Raw genomic sequence first — 21,489 nt, 5'->3', positions numbered from 1 at the left:
AGGAAGATTTATACATTTAATACAAAAATATAAGAAAAAATAAGAAAAAAAATATTTTCAAGAGTTAGAAAACTTGACCTGACCAACTACGTACTCCCGTGACTAATGTCCTGACCGATGTAAAACACTTTGTCACTTTTAGTTACCTCCCTTAGAATGACTTAGTCTTTAAGCATATTCCTTATTATTCTGAATGAAACTTTAGGTGTATAGAGGTTTTTTAACTTTACATTAATATTTTGTCGTATTTTGCATTGCAAAATTCACTTCATTTACTAACTTTTGATTTGATAAATTTAGAGAGTAATGCAGTCGGTATCCACTTCCGGTAAAAGATGACTTCGGAGAGTATGATGTCTACAGAATTTTGGAGAAATGGACCATCTCCTGGTTCCGTTTACAATTTCCCAGGCCCAGGACAGACTGCAATGCAAAATCAATCACAGATTGGTGCAGCTAAACGTACACTGTAAGGCATATCACAATAAACAAGTACACATAGAAAGACGAAGCCGTGTTACAAATCCCCCCTTTTTTCTCTTTATTTTGAAACATTAATGTCATTGTTGGTAGTAATGTTGAAATTAGTCTACCAGTCAGTTCAAAACCATGCATGACCGATACATTTGACAGATCATTTCTTTCTTGGCTCCATTCTGTTTAATGTACAAAATAATGAACAAAAAACAAATGTGTAACAAACGAAAACCATTGAATTACAGGCTCCTTTAGACTAGTCCAGCCCTGGCCTCAGTGACTCATTTTTTTTTTTTTTTTTTTTTTTTTGTTGTCACTGAGTCCAGCTCGCCCTCCATTACCTTCAATGGTGCAAGCTCCCGGGTAGATTACCCGGGGACGATAGAGACAATGCCCGAGCGCTCAAGTACGAAAAATGTATCACAAATGGTAAAACTTGATAAAATAAACAAGTTACATACCTGAAATGCTTGTACACTATATAGAAACTCATCTTAACAAAAGGAAATCCCTTGCAGTCGGAGCTGTGGACATCTTGTTTACATCAGTAATGCTATATTACGGAACGTGACGTTTCTACGCTATAACGTTAGACGAAACGAATTCAATGAATCGATAAAGATTTTCAACGTTTAAACTCGTAACACGATACCGAATGGCATATCTCCCGATTTCTAAACTTTTTGGCACACTTGTATTTTGAATCTAGTTACATCAGTATAAGTCATTGTATGCATAAAAACTTTGATCACCATTTTTGGTCTTGTAATTTTATAGGAAAACGTCAATTTTTGCGACAAATTCACATATTGCTTTTTATCCATCAACAGAATTTAAAAGGTTGGTTAATCCGAATCCAGTTCCAAATATCCACCACTCATCATAATATTATGGCTAAAGCTGTAGCCATGTCTGCCAGTCGAGCTCTAAGTTTATTAAGTGTTAAATGTAAAGCACATTGTGGTTTCTAGCACAGTACCTTTAAAACATTATTTGATACTCTGGTCTGGTCAGTAATAAGCTACGGTGCATCCATTTGGGGCACTCGTTCTTTTTCTTGTATCAACGCTGTCCAGAACAGAGCTATCAGGTTTTTTTTATAGGTGTTGGTAAGTATACGCCAAATGATGAAATTAACGGGGACATGGGATGGAGACCTCCTAGTGTAAAACAATGAACATGTGTCTTAAGGCATTGGGCAAGATGTAGTGCCATGACCAATGACAGAATAAATTATAAAGTTTTCAAATGGTCCCATAAAAATGCTGTAAATAATAAGAAAAACTAGTGTAATAGAGTCATGAAAAAAACTTAAATATTGTAACTTTGATTTGTATACTAGTATTAATAGTGTGCTGCATAAAGAAAGTTGTTCCGTACAAATTGAAAATGTTTTATTTAATAAATATATTGCAGAATGGCAAACGAAAATTTTGTCACAGAGTAATGGTAACATGCTTCGTACTTATAAGCGATATAAATCACAATATTGTACAGAGTTATATTTAAAACAAAATATGTCTATTAAATTTAGAAGTGCTTATGCAAAATTTAGATGTGGCGTTGCGCCAATTAAAATAGAAACAGGACGATATGAGAAAAAGCGAGTAAATGAAAGATGTTGTTTCATGTGTAAAAACGAAATTGAAGATGAGAAACAGGTAGTTACTTTATGTCCTTTATATGCAGACCTTCGAAATATATTGTACAGTACTGTTCAAAAATATCGATTCGATAACTTTTTTCTCCGATTTCCGTGTTTCTCGGAATCACACCGAGTACCGCGGATTTCACTCCTAAAATCCTCCAAAGATTCTCTCCCAACACCGCGTGGCTGTTAATTGGTTTATTGCCCATCGGATGTACTTCAAATTAACGACGCGTGACAACATAATTGGATTACCCAGATAATTTACCTTTGAACATTTAATCGATCTTGGTTGCACAGGTGTGCTTTAAAATCACGGTATTATAAATTGAACAAATGTTTTCCTTTCTTTGACAGATAAAGATGTGACAATATCATTTAGAATAAGATAATTATTATCTTTTATATTTGTGTCTTATGCCGTTATCTTTAAAATAGAACGTACATACGAAAAAGTATGAAGAAAATTGTTATTTTGTGTTTCTATTACAGTCCGGTCAGGTCATACATTGTGTTCTTTCAGCAAGGACGATTTTGCCACAATTAGTTTCTTTTATAACTTATTCAATAAGCAATATCAGCGCATTAATTGTTCATTATTAAAAAATCAACTGGCTAATAAAATCATGTTTTTTTTTCGGTAACCCGATTCATCGGATCATCAAGTAAACTTAATTTATTGAGCAATGTAAAATATGATGTTTCACCACCTCGGTACATTTATACAGACTTGAATAATTCAAATTACGAACAGAAACTGTTAAATGACAACTCTGTTGACAAAGGAAATAATTTCAAGTGATATTGATAGTGTTCGTCATTTTCGCATTTTACGGAACGGTTTTCAAATTGACGAAAGTATTTATATCAATTTCGTCATTTGAATTTGGAAAGTGAAAAATATTTTCACATTAATTATATTATAAATGTACTATAATTCTACCGGTGTTTGACAAGTTTATGACGCTCAATCATTTTACGTTTACAAAAGATGTTAAAAGTTGTGATGATAAGTAATCCGCTTATCGCTATCCGATAGGTCACTAATCCTTTAATTATTAATAAAATTTATCAAACCTCATAATTGCCCATCATAATATTCTATTCCAGTTAAATCAGTCATCATTTTATTTTCAAAATTTCCCAACCGCCTACAATTGGCATTTCTTTATCGTATTATCATGATTATTGTCATTTGAATACAATCAGTCACCCCGGACAATTTCCATCATAATTTCCATTAATACATCACCAACTGTAAATCTATATTATTGACCATGGACATATAACTAATGTACTTTCTTTTTTGAAAGATAAAACATTAAAATTCAAATAGTTAAAAATGTGTTCACGTTTATTCGGATAAGAATTATATTTTCCCGATAAATCAATTGTAAAAGGACCTTCTGGAGCCTCAATACGATTGCACAAAAATGTCGCTCTGCAACTTTAGAAACCTTGAATGGACTTTCCCACGGTCGGCCAGAAAGGTCACCTGAGTTTACTAGTACGCGATATTTTTTCCCGCCCTTTAATAAACTCGTGCTGTGGATAACATTGATGTTAACTATTTTTAGCATTTAACATTGTTAAGTAAGTCAAGTTCAACCCAAACTGTTGATAACTGAGATGTGTATCGTGGAATTGTCTTCGCACGGCAAATAATTGTTTTTAAAATCTTTTGTTGAAAATACACAAATTTACATTCATTGTGCGAAAGTTAATATTAAACAAAGACGAATTAATGCAGCTGGAAGTATTCCTGTTGTAACGGAAATGTATTATTATTCTGCTGTACTGCCAACAAATCGTAAAACGAAAATGCCGTAATTGTTTTAAAAGCATAACGAATGGTGAATAATCTTTTCCTTTTTACTTGAATATACAAAACTTTCAAACACGTAATTTTATTTAACTGCTCAGATTAATTTAGCGAAAGTTTCCGGTTATTTTTACACAAGTATGCTCATTTCGTAAATAAAATATTAATTTACTGGTGAAGACATCGAGGTCAAAATTAAGTAGTTTTCATTTTTTATAAAACTTAAATACAATTGAAAGAATTAACAACAACATTTTGCTTTTAAATCTTTTATTCATTCCAGCAATTAGATAATCGTAAAAAGAAAATGCCGTAGATTTACACAATTAATACGGGGCAATCATTTTGTCTAATGAATGGTGAATAAATTTTCCTTTTTACTTGCATATATAAAACTTTTAGACTTATAATTTTTAAATAAAGACTTTAACTTTGAAGTAGAATATTTTGTTTTTCACATATTCCGCTATATTTTATAATCGTTTTTTTTTAAAGCAAGTACATTAAGGTTAAGATATTTTTAGATGGGCTAACAAAAAATACGAAAATATTTTGACTTTAGTTTTTATTACCACAAATGAAATTTAATTAGTATAAAAGACATTTAAAATTATACACCGGTTTGACACTTAAACTGGTACAGTAGACCGGAAATATAACTCTTTATAACTTCAACCTTTACCTGTCAGGTAATCCAATTACCCATTCAGTCTTGTGCCGGTATAGATCAAAGTAGGATAAGGGCAATTAATTCCTCGGTGTCGAGAGTGAGCTCGTTATCACAATAAACATTTACCTGATTTTGGGAGAGATTACTCCCAAATTCCTCCCAACATTTTGAGAGGAATATCGGAGTTTGTCGGAGTGGCTCCGACATTTTCCTCGGTGTAGGGTGTGGGAGAGTTGGTACTCTTGAACTGTACTGTATAATGAAGCAGTAAAACATAACGATCAATTTTATAACTTGTCTTCTGACGAAAAATTTATACTTTTACTCAGTAATGAAGGACTATTACACTGGTTCCCTGAAAAATATTCTAATTTCAACCCATAAATGTATATGTAAACAATAAACCGGTCAATATAAACAAAACAACGATACCAAGATCGACGCTCGTGACACTTTTTACTTCCAATATTCTCTAGTGAAAAACAGATACCCGGAATAAATACACGGTGGAATGAAATTACGCTTACATATGCACCCTCTATATAAGTAAAACACTCCCTGCAAAAATTCCAGTTTGAAATTGTGCATGTACGACATGTAAGCCGGAGTCTGTATTCTGCATGTTATTTTATATCATGTATCATAATGCCAAATCCAGCAACCTGTCATTTCCAAAAAAAAAAACCCTGACGATATACGCAACTTTAGTACAAGCATGCAAGCAGGTATACTATTTAAAAGACTGCCGTCCTAATAGATAAGCCGTATATATGAAACCTATATATATACCCAGTGCAAATTGGACTGCCGAACGGTTAAACAATATGATGGTGCTATTTTATAAGGAATGTGGTGACAATTCATGTATCAGTGAATATGCAGTGTAGTGAAATGGTAAACTGGTGTTATCAAATGTAGCAATGTTAGCAAGCTATCATGTACGTCAGTTGGTCTTTGGTGGAAAATTGTTTCATTGTCAACTATACCACATCTCCTGATTTCATTATGGTTTGATTTTTCTCCAGAAGTTCAATTAGAAGTTTAAGGACTTAAACAAATATGTACTAGGAAACTGAAAAATGTCTATGGTTTTGATGTCGTTAATTGTATAGCCTTTGCTATCTTATTGTATATCCCATACCTCCATTTATTCACACAAAAAAAAACACCCAAAAAAAATCCAGAAACCATTTCGGTTCTATATCGGATTTCTTCTGTACAGAACAATGAATTTCAGAGACTGTTTTTACTTGGAATACAGGGAAAGTTATTCAAACAATAACCATTTTTTTTTCCCATTCCATGCTGACAAACTAATTTTTGTATGATCATGAGTTTCAACGTCTGCTTGTGTTTTGCTTTTTCCTTATTCAATCCGTATTCTTTCAGTCCAATAAATTTTGTTTTTTTCTATTTTTCTATTGGTGTTTTTTGTGATCATATTCAAACGGATTTGCATTAATAGGGTTACAATTCCCGGATTTTCATACACCAACCTGAGTTTCTATAAATTAAATTCCTACTTCCAAAACAAAATTTCATAGGGATACGGCGTGCATTATAAATGAAAAGTTTTTGCAAGAATATAAATGAGAAGTTATTGCAAGAATAAAAATAAAGTGTTAAAACTCAGTCCGTAATGCATAAGAAGATATCTATAATACTAAAATTACGAGGTCCAATTTGTCAGCCGTCATCACGTAAAAACGACGAATCAAAGAATTCAACTTTATATATAACTAATATAGTACAAAGGTGTAGATTAAAAATTACACCACTCCAGGCCCTTTTGTTTTCCACGTAAATAATATTGCCAATAATTAAGAAGTTCTGGGTCGAGTCCGATACCGATACCAATAGTATATTCACCTGTTACCGATTACCTTATCTGTACGTTCCGCACTTGCCAGGCGCGCCACCAAACGGTGTATTCAGGATTAATATGCTATATAGTATTACACGGGTCATAATCACAGGGTTGACACTACTTAATTGTCAAATTGTTACCTATTGTAGTATTTTAATCAGTTAGACTTTCTAAGATAACAATACGAATACTAAAAATCTGGACTAAAATAAGGCGTATAGTACAGTTTTCAATTTGTTATCGGGCATGATGTAAAACAGCCAATCAAAGAATTCAACTTTATTTATAACTTATATAGGACAATGCTGTTGATTAAAAAGTACTCCATTCCAGGACCTTTTGTTTTCCAAATAATTAATATTATCAATAATTGATAAGTTCCAGTTCGACGGGTTCAAACAGAAAGATTTGAAAGCAGAGAAAACTGTGTATCTTACAATCGGCATGACTTTATCAGATGACAATACTAATACTAAAATAAGGCTTGCGCATAGCTAAATACTTTAATACAGTCACTGACCCGCGATATCACGGGTGTGTTCTAGTGTTATATATATAGATAAATCTTGCAGATGCTTAGGTATCAATAGAATTTTCAAAAATGATATTTTTGAAGGTCAACAATCAGCAGAATATTCCGGGGAAAACGATAAAGCAATCAATGTCAAATAACTGTTACGTTTTGCAACAAATCTGTCGGCACTCTGCATCTATGGAAATTAACAGTTATAAATGTCACATAGTTACCAAAACAAAAATATTTTTGATTTTCTAATGATTTTCTAATTAAAGAACTTGCTGCATTAACTCGGATGTATGAACGTTTTCTTCGGGTAAAAAAACCCATTCACACCTGTAAAGGAATGACGTTACGCACGATGATCGTACCTCATTGGAAATTTGATGTAGTTGGCAAGACGCAAGTCCAAAATATATAATTGTGTGATATCATATGCATTGTTATTGTACGTATTTTAAAAAATAACGATTTTTAAAATAAAAACGAAAAAAATAATTGTTGAAACTATGTTTTATGCTGCATGCGACAAGCTTATTTTTTTTAAAACAGCGATTTTTAGGTTGTCCCGCGTAACATATTTCATTTATTGTAACCACTAAACTATGATTTTCGTCAAAACTATTTAATATTTTGAAAAACGGGTTTTTCCATTATCAAAAAACTAAAATACATCAATTTTCGATAAGTAGTTAAAAAGCATCGTCAATTTTGCCGAGTCTTACAAGAATGTCGCACTTGCTTAAAAACAACGTTTCAGTCGAATTTTCGGTTTGAACGTTACGAAATATTCGCGACGTTGTGTTACGCTTACATGTACAAACATCGCGCGTAACGTCAATGTTTTCATAGTAGGCCATATCTTCTAGGACTAAAAAAAAAGAGTCTAATATATACACTGTAAATCTAAGTGTTAATAAATAGAACACTGCTTGAACGCTTTTTTGTAACACTTTTTGAACGTGTAATGGTGTTCCAAATGTTTACACTAGTGTTCATCAATTGAATGTGTGGTGTACAGTTTTTAATGCCTTTGTGTTTCATTTTTGAACACTTGATGTTAAAGACCTTAACATTAGTGTTCAACGATTTAACGTGTCCGAATGTTCAAAATCTTAATACGTCGACGCGTTCAACAGCCATGTAACACTTTTTGAACGCACAGAACATGTTTAAAAACCAAAATGTTAAGATTCAGAACACCAGACGTTAACATTCAGAACAGTTGACATAGGTGTTCAAATTGCTAGTGTTCAATTGTGGAACATGTTCTATTGTTAAGCGTACATAATTTGCCATAAGTACTAAACTTAATTAATATTAAACTGTTATAAAAACTATATTGAATCAGGCAAAATACAACAATAAAACATATTTTAACAAGTAATTCTTTATATAATCAAATGAGCATATATGTAAGAAAAGTGCACAAGAATACCATATGATATCACAAGTAACAGTCAGTGAAATCACATACATAATGTTTTTAAACCGACTTAAATATATCACAAATAATTATTTTCTTCTACAAGACAAGATATAGTTGCTACATCATGTGTATCCTAACCAAAAAAGCATGTCAATGTGATAAGTAGATAGTTTATGATATAGATATTTGTCACAATGAAAGTTTAAAAGTTTTCAAATTCCAACAGTTCTAGTACGATCACACACAATGTACGCTCAACTTTTCAGTGCATCTTCACTAAAAGCTATCAACTGGTTCAACTTGGCATTTTATGTGTTATCATCAACTTCTAATGTCAAAATCCTCCACAACAAGTAACGTCTATGCGCCTATATATCCTGCAAAATAAAATTTAAAATTAATAGAAGAGAGTTGTTCATAAAGCATCAAATTATGCAATAGTTGTTAGGCTTTAATTGGATTTTCGATATATACTAGAGTACAAATTGATATTCCATGGCAGTGAAATGCAAGTTTTAACATTATAAATTACATAAGTCGATTTCTTGACCTAAGGTATACAGATATAGAAAAGATACACCTACATAAGCTATTAATATACATATATTGTCATACCTTTTTGACATCTTTCTTTTTTCCAACACATTATAGCATGCAGAAATGACCTTCGTGGGCTTATTTGCTAACGGTTTCTAATTCAAACATTCCAATCTAAAGATTCCTGCAAAATAAAAAAAAAGTGAATTTTCTAAGTCAAAAATGATGTTCCTTATGTTTACACTAGTGTTCATCAATTGAATGTGTGGTGTTCAGTTTTTAATGCCTTTGTGTTTCACTTTTGAACACTTGATGTTAGAGTTATTTGACACTTAGTGTTCATCAATTGAATATGTGGTGTTCAGATTTTAATGCCTTTGTGTTACATTTTTGAACGCTTGATGTTAGAGTTCTTAACACTTTGTGTTCATCAATTGATTGTGTGGTGTTCATTTTTTTAATGCCTTTGTGTTTCATTTTTGAACACTTGATGTTAGAGTTCTTTTAAACACTTATTGTTCAGCTAATATACGTGGATGTCAAAAATCATCATTTATTCTATATAACAGACAGACGATCACAGACTGGTTATTCAGCAGTTTAGAAAATCACCAGAACAAAGCTGACAGTTATTTACGTTAAATACTGTTCTTTAATTCGTCTTTTATGTTGAATATTGAAAATTTGGATATAACAGTTATGAATATTTGACAAATATATATCTGACATGAGAAAATAACAAGGAAGACTTCGAACTACCTATGGAGATTATCCTAACTTGTTACTCACTTCTTTCGTGTTCATGTGGGATAGAAGTCTATTCTCCAGTTCTCTACCTTATGTGTATCCTTTCTTCGTTTAACCGCCTAAATCACCAGCCGATATCTGTTTCCGGTATTTGGTACCCTGGTATATTTTTTTTAACACGATGTGTTCCAAATTTCGAGCGATTTGAACACGGATTGAACATGTAATGTTAATAAACTGAACAGATCATGAAATATTAAGATAAACATCGACATATTTTTATTACGATATTGTCATAACAGGCCTCATTAATATGCATAATTATGTCACTTATAAGTAAAACTAGTAATAATAATAAAATAAGTTCATAAACTATACACGTATGCCAGCTTGGAAGTTTAATATTTCACAATTACTAAATTATTTGTCAAAAATTCACAAGATCATCATCCTGCGTGTACATTCATATTTTTACATGAATTTCTTTGTAAATTTGCCAATTAGAAATATAGAAAATCGGACAAACACCTATCCTCTTTTTCAGATCAGAATTTGAACACCGGTGTACACTGTGTCTGAACACACATGTTAATATTTTAAACACAAACGTTAAAACTTTGAACACGTCTCTAAGCATGAACATATGACGTTAAAATATTGAACATTCGGTGTACAAATTTTGAACGCGTCCGGACGCGTCAGGCGTCAGGTAGATTTACAGTGTATAACTCGAACGATTATTGCGTTTCGTCGTAAATTTTCAGTCAATGACAGGACAATATAAAATCTCTTCATCAACTAACCATTACACTAGCTTTTATTTTTTAACAATTTTTCTATCCGAATGTTAACGGAGATGGTCTGGCCCTGATACGATTTTGGAAACTGGACTTGGAAAATGATTTATCGATCACCATCCAAAATACTTTATTTTGGTCCATATGTTAATAGCGGGTATGTGTTTCTTTAATTTGAAAGAAAGAAAAATGTATTAAATTGCATTAAATTACAATGTTAAATTGAATACACTAATAAAAGACTTTAAGTGAAAAACAATTTCAGACTTATCATTCGCTGCTTTAAAAAAAAAAGACTTACCGCGTTAAAGTATTAACAAGAACTTTAAAAAAAAATGAGAGAAAATGAAAATCGTCAGTATTAAAGTTGTTCTTCATTTTGTCATAAGTAACAATTAATTCACATTCAAAAAGGTTGATATATTATATGTCATCGCAGGGAAATGGACAGAGCCGCCTGTTGGCCGTACGGCAACCCCAAATTAAATATTCGGGATTTTTGATGGAATTTCGGGATAAAAAAATGTTAAAAAAATAAAAGTGTGATGATAAATTAATGAAGAAATTTATTATAATAATTGTCCGGTCATTTACTGAAAGAAACCATGATATGTGGAAAGTTAAAACTGATTAATTTGGTTTGAACTTTCTGTCACTTGCCGGGAACTGAAGAAAAAAACACAATCATGAAGTAAACTTCATCCGAACAACAGAAGGTACACATATATAAACATGATTTAAAGTGTCATAATTTACCAGCAGCATTCAGTGCCCTAAGGTCCGCGTTTAAATAGTTTGAGGTGCAAAATAGTTGATTTAACGAGTTTTAAACATTGAAAATCTGTATCGATACATTGAATTCGTTTCGTCTAACGTTATAGCGTAGAAACGTCACGTTCCGTAATATAGCGTTACTGATGTAAACAAGATGTCCACAGCTCCGACTGCAAGGGATTTCCTTCTGTTAAGATGAGTTTCCATATAGTGTACAAGCATTTCAGGTATGTAACTTGTTTATTTTATCAAGTTTTACCATTTGTGATACATTTTTCGTACTTCAGCTCTCTGTCATTGTCTCTATCGTCCCCGGGTAATCTACCCGGGAGCTTGCACCATTGAAGGTAATGGAGTGCGAGCTGGACTCAGTGACAACAAAAAAAAAAATTAAAAAAAATGAGTCACTGAGGCCAGGGCTGGACTACCTTTAGACGGGTACAGGTCGTTTCGTAACCTGGTCATTTCGTAACTAGTTGATTCGTAACTTACTAGGTCGTTTCGTACCTGAGAGGTTTTGTAACCAATACCAATATATAATAATAATATGAGTCGTAGGTTACTTAAAAAATAATCAAAAGACCTATTGGTGTACAAAATAATGAACGAAAAACAAATGTGTAACAAACGAAAACCATTGAATTACAGGCTCCTTTAGACGGGTACAGGTTGTTTCGTAACCTGGTCATTTCGTAACTAGTCGATTCGTAACTTACTAGGTCGTTTCGTACCTGAGAGGTTTTGTATCCAATATCAATATATAATAATAATATGAGTCGTAGGTTACTTAAAAAATAATCAAAAGACCTATTGGTGTACGTATATCAGGTTACGAAACGACCTGTACCCGTCTAAAGTAGCCTGTAATTCAATGGTTTTCGTTTGTTACACATTTGTTTTTTGTTCATTATTTTGTACATTAATCTATATTTATTTATTGAATAATTGATTGCACAAAACTTTGCACTTTACAAGTACAGTTTTGCACACATGCGAATAGAACAGAAGAATTTAAATTGTCCATCATCATTTTAGATGTACCCCGTCCTTATCAAAGTATTTAGTTGTCTGTCACGTGCTTTGTTGTCTCCAATACTTGACACCACTCATCTTTATGTTGCTGAGTTCTTTATTAATCTTTTTTTTTTCCATCATTAGGTTTCTTTCATGTTTCTTGTTTTTAGTCTGACGATATTGGAGTCTTATAACTACAGAAAGAACACCTAAGCATAATTACCAATTATAACCAATAATTAAAAAGATTTAAGAAAGTTTTAAATTAAAAACATTACAATATTGTTATTATTAGATAAACAATTTGATCATTTATAAATTAATAACTTTAACTGTTTCATTTAAACTAATTAATTTAAAATAACACTTTATAACCATATATAATTACACCAGGTACGAAACGTCTCAGTTACAAATCAACATAGTTACGAAACGACCAGGTTATGAAACAACATGCATTAATATTCCTTTAGACAACTTTCAAGTTGGATGCATTTTTGCCCAAAAAATTCATTTGAGTGACTATCATTTATTCGTTTAGCGGCATCTTCAATTCTGTGACAATTTACTAGTTAAAAAATTTTCTACTTTTTTTTTGTACTAATTTTACAAATTATTTGTCTTGACAAATTAAATTCTCACAATTGACAATCAGCACTGTTGTCATTAAGAAATTATGATTAAGTACATGCATCTACAGAACAAACCTTATTTCTAGACTATCCTTCAAAATAATGACACTTAGACGCTTGATGAACGTTAATACAAGTGATCCCCTTGCACATGTAATGATGTTACATGTATATCTGGTAAATGATAAAGGCGCACATAATTGTTGATTTTTTTCCTGTGAAGGACATAACTCTATAGCGGTCTGCATTGATTATATTTTTGAGATGTGCTATCAAAACTTTTAAGCAATTTGAAAGCAGAATACCCCCTGAATTTTCTGAAATCTCCACTGTTTAATGAACCTAAGCATAACAGAAATGACAAACAATAAACTGTAAGTTCGGTTGTGTAAGTAGATGTGTTGTATTTAATCATAATTAATCATATTCATTTGGTCTCAAAAGAAGGCTTTTTTTACAAAAAAATCTTATAATCATGATGATTAATAATTAAAGAATGCTTATTCACTAACACAAGAAAAAACTGATGAACTTGTTTTAGAATGCATTCCAAACAAATCTATGGTTTATCAATAAGCAATTTTTATGTCACCAAAATGACCAAGAAGAAACAAATCTCAGACAAGATCAACTGAACTTTCCAATAACTATCAAATTGTTGATTCATCTATCTATGAAATGAAACAACAATGTTACAAAAAATTCAGTACAAGTTGTAACTATTTCATGTATATCTTAATTAGTATATACTGCAGATGTCTAAATATTATCTTGACTTAACCCTCATTTCTTTATTTCATTTGTATTTCAGAGCACCAACTGTAACTGGAACGTCTGTCCTAGGTATAAAGTTTAATGGTGGAGTAGTGATAGCTGCTGACATGTTAGGATCATATGGCTCTCTCGCCCGGTACAGGAATCTCTCTCGTGTGATGAAGGTTAATGACAGTACAATCATAGGCTGTGGGGGAGATTATGCAGATTTCCAGTATTTACAAAGTGTAATTGAACAAAGAGTGTAAGTCACGTACATGTATGGCTTAACCATAGATGCAAATTGCAGCAATATGAAAACGTTTTCTGTTGTTGATACAGCTTAGAATAAAATCCAGTTGCTGAAATTTGATAAAGTTTAAGACAAAGGACAGGATTTTTGTGCAGCTCTTGTTGACAAGCTTGTGCACATTTATAATATATTTATAATACATGTTGTAAAACTACAAGAAAAATTTGTGTACCAAGAGCATTAATACTATATATATTTATTATCACACTCCTGAAAACATCTTATAAGGCCACACCAATTTAATTTCTTGTTCTACGGATTTTTGGACTCCAAAATTTGGGGCGAGCGAGCGATTTGAAAATTTTAATAAAAAAATATTTAATTTGCAAATTTTTGAGGCGAAGCTTGAAAAGTAAAGGCGAGCGATTATAATTTTTTTTTGTAAACATAAAATAATAGGTTTTGACAATATTAAAACTTGATTCATCACTTGTACTTTGACATTTCTTTAATTTCTGAAGTATTTTTTCCCTGTTCACCAAGAAATAATTAAATCTGGTCTATGTATGTGTGACTGACAATGAGACAATTCTCCATCCAAATCATAATCAGTTTGGGGGCAACCCCTTAATGTTATAAATATCCCTTTTACATGTTTTATGAGGGATCAATATAAGTTATGATATATTTGTTTGTACAAAAGGGCTCATATTTTCTCATAGAACTATATATCTATCTGGTATTAAATGGTCAAAACATGTCCAAGAATTTAGTAATATTCCTGGACTTTAACCATGTTAACACATTTACTTTAACAGTTTAATATTATTCAAAAAAAGTGGACCCCTCTTTTAGAAAAATTTGTTTAAAATATGATGTAACTCTCCTCTTTTTGAGTACAAAATTCTAAGTGTTCGGTTTTGTATAGAAGAACTATACAAATCCTTGGTATTTCTATTGTCTTTTCTACATCAGTAAAATGACCCCTTGTCTGAGGGAGGGTTGTTCTCAACCTGATAATAACAAACACAGGTCAAAGTACGGCCTTTTACACAGGGCTTTGATACAGACCAAACAGCAAGCTATAAAGGACCCCAAAATTATTAGCGTACACAATTCGAACAGTAAAACCAACGATCTAATTTATATATCCAAACGGGAAAATACCAATGAACAACATCAACAAACGATAACTGCTGAACGACATGCTCCTGAATCAATCAGGACAGGTGCATAAACATGCAGCCGCTATGGATAGTTTTGTTTCGCCATCATACAATATAATTCCAGTTGAAGGCAAATCCGTCTGAAGTTCTTTGTACTTTATTCTAACAACGAACATTTTTTTATAGGGAATATAAGTAAGGGGGAAAGAAACCAATTTTTTGTTCTTCACGGAAATACCCGCTGTTATAAATTTTTATCGGAGCACTCCAGGTTTCATGCTGAAACAAATATTCTCACAGATATTTGCACAGTGTGGTGGGGTGCTTTTGTGTTTAAAATCGTTATATACCGGTTAGACTGTGATTTAACCAATGTTGATATCTTTTTATAATATTTACAACAACAAAAAATGGTGCGGGAAATGGACATGATTACAATTCCGGATGCGGGAAGCGGGAATATAAAAAAAAATAAAAAAAATTCTGTTTTGAATAAAAATAGGTGCGGGCGGGTCCGTCGAACAAGGGATCAAATTGGTGTGGCCTAAATGTATGTTTGATAGGTCAAAAATATATTGGTTATATTTCATGAACAACTTCAACCACAATATTAAAACTAATTATACTGAATGCATAGTTTTTTTTATAAGTGTGTGGTAGCTGTGTTGAATTCATTTATTATTTTAAGCTTTTCATGTACATGTATGATGTAATTTTAAACATTTCTATTTCATTTTCTGATGACATTATATGTTATTCAGGTCTCAGACAGGGTATATACCCTTTCTGAGACCTGAATTACACTTATATTACGGATTACCCCTGACTTATTATTTTCCAGTGCAGGTATTTGTTGACAACACATATATATTGAAAAACCCAACCTGATATGTTCGGCATACGTGAAGGATTTTCTAATTTGCTGTGAACATAATTTTATCGTGTATGTAATAATTTATAATAACACTTTTAACATTAAATTTAAGTATTAAAAGTGTAAAATGCGTGATTTTGTATCAAAAATGTATTATTGACTGAAGCACGTCATTATTTTCCCTCTGTGAGCCTCTGACAGTCTGATAGCTTTTGACTACGTCACATAGTAACCAGTGTTATGATGACGTTTTTGAGGTTCCAATTGGGGATAAAAACGTAGTATATACCCCGGCAGTTTCCTGAATATATACTGACATCTCTGTGTTGTTATCCAATCACAAACCTCGACACATTTGTAATCCGTAATATATGGCAATGTATGGGATGATATTGTGTCTTATTTGTTAAACATGTGTTGTTTGAGCATGTTGAGTGCATTTTTATAGGAGTTTAATGATAATCATGGATCACTTGTTTAATTTGTATTGAAATCAATTAAAGTTATTAATTTCAAATGTAAATTAATGTTTAATTGTTTTGAATACATATTTACAGAATAGATGAAGAATGCTTAAATGACGGTTTTGGCTACACACCAAGGGGACTGTACTCATGGATGACTAGAATACTGTATAACAGAAGGTCACAGTTTAATCCACTGTGGAATGTGTTCCTTGTTGGAGGATTACAGGACGGAGAACCGTAAGTATTCAATTGTTGAAAGATTACAGAACGGAGAACCGTAAGTATTCAATTGTTGAAAGATTACAGGACGGAGAACCGTAAGTATTCAATTGTTGAAAAATTACAGGACAGAGAACCATAAGTATTCAATTGTTGAAAGATTACAGGACGGAGAACCGTAAGTATTCAATTGTTGAAAGATTACAGGACAGAGAACCATAAGTATTCAATTTTGAACCTGAGATTATTGCTCATTACATCAGAAAGAAAGAGCATAAAAACACAAACAAATTGAAGCAATACATGGTTCAGATAGCCTGATTTTGTTGGGTTTAGTCCTCAGAATTAGCACAGGACGGACAGGATAGTCCTGTAAAAATATATTCAGTCCTGTTGATTTTGGTACATTTGTAGTAGCAATTTGAAAAATCATCAATTAGTTCCTGTAAATTATGCCCAACCCCAATTTCTATGACTGGTTATATATAATTAGCTATGGTTAAACCAGTTCTACTTGCCCACTAGATCTTATGTCATAGTATTGATGTCATTATACTATACAGTACTTTCAAGTAGTAAATATAGTAAAAAAATTCAAACATTCAAAGTATTTTGATAGCTTCTTCCATTATAGCAATGATATTGCATGTATTTATAAAAGAAAATCATTGTATCTTGATGGTTTGCCAAAATTTTAAAAATATAACATCCAGCCTGTGTTCTAAAAAAATATTTATCAGTTAGAACATACTGTACAGATTGCCAATAATTTGCATATTATATATTACAGCTTTTTAGGTTTTGTTGACAAGATAGGTGTAGCTTATGAATCGCCAACTATTTGTACTGGTTATGGAGCATATATAGCAAATGTAAGTCACAATAAATAGTAAAATAACAAAAATACCAAACTCCAAGGAAAGATCTGAATGGGAGGTCCCTAATCAAATGGCAAAATCAAAAGAACAAACACATCAAACAAAAGGATAACAAATGTCATATTCCTGAATTGGTAATCCAGCTTTTTTTCGAAAAAAAAATGTAATTTTCTGCTTTTTGTGGTTAACTATGTATAAAATGCAATCATAATTCCTACAGTTACTTGCTGATATGATATACATGTGTATCATGGCCCCGGCTGGAAGACTCTGAAATTGGTATGTCCTGGTAGGGTGGCCTGTCTCAGTACTACAGACTTGTGAACTAGCACTTTAACACTCTAAATTATGTGACAATAATCTAATATCCCTTCTTCAATATCACAACAAATATATGCTGATAAAATATATTTATTTGGTAAAAGGTTATAAAGGATTAAAATAATTATAAACATTTCAGCCTTTATTAAGAGAAGCTTATGAGAATAATCCTAACATGACGTTAGAGGAAGCACAAAAACAAATAGAAAGATGTATGAAGATTTTGTATTACAGAGATGCTAGATCTATTAACAAGGTAATATTGCTGTGTAATATAAAAATAAGTAGATGCAGTATGAATTCCAATGAGACAAATATCCATCAGATTTCAAATGATGAAGAGCTTGTATGGCCGTCAACTGTTTGAAAAACCCATACGGCATAGTACAGACATAACAAAACGACAGACTAAAAAATTAATATGAAATACAACCAAAAAATTATTACTGCAGAATAATATGCCCCTGACTTGGCACATACACTATTTTGTTATTAGGTAAAGGTTATTCTTATATTAAGAGTTTGGGCACTGGAGTATAGGAAAAACTTTTTTACAAGAAACCCATTAAAATTATTGTGTGAAAAACTGGTTTGGATATTGATTATATTTCATATTTGTATAAAGCAGATTCAAATGCTAAAAATACTTTGAAAAATGGAAAAAGAATAGATACAATTATATGCTCATAACTGAAAATAATTTGTTTTCCTTGCTTTAAAAATTTAAAAACCATAAGATCAAAATACTGTAAATTCAGAAATTACTGCCTGTATTTATTATTGTGATTTTGTCATTTTAGAGTAAATGCGATTTTAACCATTTCAATGCTATACGCGGCATATGACGCGATGACATACGCTGTCCGCCACTGCTATTCGCAGCATATGCCACAATGACAATGGATTTTTTATCAGGACTCTTAAACCATCTGGTTTTCATTCGGGTTCTCTCTAATTTTTCCTCGTATGATTCGAGGATATACAAGGTCTCATTTGCGCTGAAAATCCCAACACTTTTTTAAGTAAAATCATGCAGTAGAAGGAAAATAAAAACAAATATTTTGACAAATGCAAATAGCGGAAATTTGAAACGAAGCTGTTCATATGGAAATATTACAGCATTTCTATGCCGAAACTGACAACAAGGATTAGTTGAAAGGTTTCTTGTTATCTCAATGTGTTTATTACATTTGATTCCTGTGGGAAATATGATTTGATCAATCATTACAAGACGTAGAAAAAGGGGGGGAAACAGAGGTTGACTGAAAATTTTGAGGACGAAGCATATTTGTGCCATGATTACATTTAACATTGTGTAATATGGTGCAATACGCTTTGGAATCGAGCAACTAGGGTTTCTTTATTATATGGCAGATTAAACAACAAAATAAATGAAGATTAAAAGTAGTTTTTTATTCAAAATTCAACACAAATGTTGTAATTTACACCTTTTTCCTGCTAATTACCTGAAATGCAGGTAACCAGATAAAAAAGTTTACTGAAATAATTGCTTAAATTTATATTTCATGCTCTCCTGAGCATTTTTCATGCAATAACTTTCTCTGTATCTCTTATAATAAAAAAGATACAGCAGTCTGAAAAGGAATATACTGTTCTACTTAATGAACACAAAAAAAATGCAGCAGCCGTTTTTCTATTTTTTTTGTGTAGCGTTGAGAGGGTTAATAAGATTAGGGGGTTAGATACAGAGGAGAGACCAATGTATTTTTAATTCAAAGGTCATCATAAATATTGATTATATTTTCAAACATTTTACTTAATATTTGCTTGTTTAATTTCAGTATGAAGTGGCAATAGTAACAAAAGATGGTTGTATAGTAAAACCTCCAGTTCAACCAGAAACTAATTGGGAAATTGCTCATTTAATTAAGTAAGTACATGTTATTGTAAAACCTTCAGTTCAACTAAAAACTGATCGGGAAATAACTCATTTTATTAAGTAAGTAAGTACTGTACATATTACAGTAAAATATCTATTTTCACCAGAAACTGATATTAAATAGCTCATTTTATACTGCAACTAGTTATGCTAGTTGTGTTTATTTCCTAAATATAGTAACAGAGATTTATTTTGTGCAATGTCAATTTCATCATGGAACACTTTTTCCACAATCAATGGTTCATTAAGGGATGATAATAATTTTGAAGTTTGTGTAACTATTTTAATAGCTATCAATGTTTTAATTTAAGTTTCATTATAAAAACCATATTAGGTCAATGTTAGAAAAATATAAACTTTTTTGTATGAGGCTGAGAAACTGCTCAGTAGAACCTCACCCTTACCCAGTTTTGTGCTGAATACAAAAAAGGTTTATATTTTTCTGACATTGACCTAATATTGTATATTAATTAAGTAAGTACATTTTATAGTAAAACCTCAAATTTGGTATACCATTCATATAAGCATGCTATACTGTGCTCTTCATCTTAAACTTAAAGAAGCTCACAGATAAACTTTTTTTTTAACAATTACATCACAGTGATCTAGTTAAATAATATTGTAGGCTATAGATGTAGCCATTGCTGTTATAATTTGATATAGAATAATGGTCATGAATAAAATAAAGAGTCAGAAAAATTTGCAAAAATATTATTACATGTATTGCAAAATCTCAATGGGATAGGTTTCATAATAAAGCAACTAATTTCTATGCTGTAGCAGAGGGGACATTAGATTTTATCCTTGTCCATTTGAATATTTCGTTCCAATTCTCTAACTTAAGTTTGCCTCAACCCTTTTTTCAACCAAATGTTATGAAACTTATACACAATACTTTAACCACAAAACTCAGATCAAGTTTAAACTTTGGTAGCGTCACTTTTACAGTTCTATAATGATGTTCCTTTATAACTTAATTGAATATGCAGTTTTTGTCAGCACCCGTCACCCAGACAATTGTAATTGAGAATTATAGTGCATCATAGTGTGAAAAGTTGCTCAGATACCCATCACCCATGTATTATTAATATAATGTGTCTTCCAAACCCCTCCCCCCCTCCCCCATACATTTTTTACTGGAATAGCCCTTACAATTTACAGTACTTATTATCTACTTTAAATACAATATCCCTTTATAATTTATAGTACTGAACTGTTTTGTCGTTATATTTCCAGGGGTTATGAATGATAGACATTTTCTCCTCGTCATTGATGGCAAGATCACAGAGAATCAACAGATTCATAAGATGACATTTTAAGTGAACTTGATACAAGAACTATTGTTATAGTGCTATTGGATTCATCATCATTTGTTAATAAAATCATAAATATTCCATATTGTTACTTTTTCCTGTTACCAAGGACCTGGGTTCTAATTAAGGGTTTGTGTATGCAGTCCAGGAACTCACGGTTTTTGCAATGGTAAGAAAGAAAAAGAAAGGTTATTGCTATAAAACTTATTATTTGGTTTCCATGGTAAAATAGAGCAAGGAAATGACGTCAAATTTTATATGACGTTAAAAACTTTTTACGTTTTGCTCCATGAGGTGGATGATACATGTATATCTTGGCTCACATGATACAACAATTCACAATCTGATTATATTTTTGGATTAAACCAGTGGAGTCAAGACAGATTTTCACCATGATTCATTGACTCGTCTAAG

General features: G+C 31.8%; 1 protein-coding gene across 1 annotated transcript; it reads left to right on the top strand.

Moving 5' to 3' along the window:
• Positions 1-305: 305 nt before the first annotated feature.
• On the top strand, positions 306-21,156 carry LOC139496060 (proteasome subunit beta type-4-like). Its single transcript, XM_071284494.1, has 7 exons — positions 306-469; positions 13,743-13,949; positions 16,535-16,681; positions 17,454-17,535; positions 18,002-18,118; positions 19,665-19,753; positions 20,999-21,156. Exons 1-7 carry the CDS (start codon positions 336-338, stop codon positions 21,009-21,011), a joined length of 789 nt encoding a protein of 262 aa, XP_071140595.1. The 5' UTR covers positions 306-335; the 3' UTR covers positions 21,012-21,156.
• Positions 21,157-21,489: the final 333 nt, after the last annotated feature.

This window comes from Mytilus edulis, chromosome 11 (genome assembly GCF_963676685.1).
Source record: "Mytilus edulis chromosome 11, xbMytEdul2.2, whole genome shotgun sequence".
Taxonomy (NCBI): Eukaryota; Metazoa; Mollusca; class Bivalvia; order Mytilida; family Mytilidae; genus Mytilus; species Mytilus edulis.
The sequence above is the reverse complement of the archived record's forward strand: the minus strand, read 5'-3'. Positions and strand labels throughout refer to the sequence as shown.

Bases quoted from the DNA above. Each gene is read 5' to 3' on its own strand.
- LOC139496060 (XM_071284494.1), top strand. From the start codon at position 336: ATGACTTCGGAGAGTATGATGTCTACAGAATTTTGGAGAAATGGACCA. The intron at 470-13,742 runs GTAAGGCATATC...TTTGTATTTCAG, and splicing joins GGTGCAGCTAAACGTACACT to AGCACCAACTGTAACTGGAA. The intron at 18,119-19,664 runs GTAATATTGCTG...GTTTAATTTCAG, and splicing joins ATGCTAGATCTATTAACAAG to TATGAAGTGGCAATAGTAAC.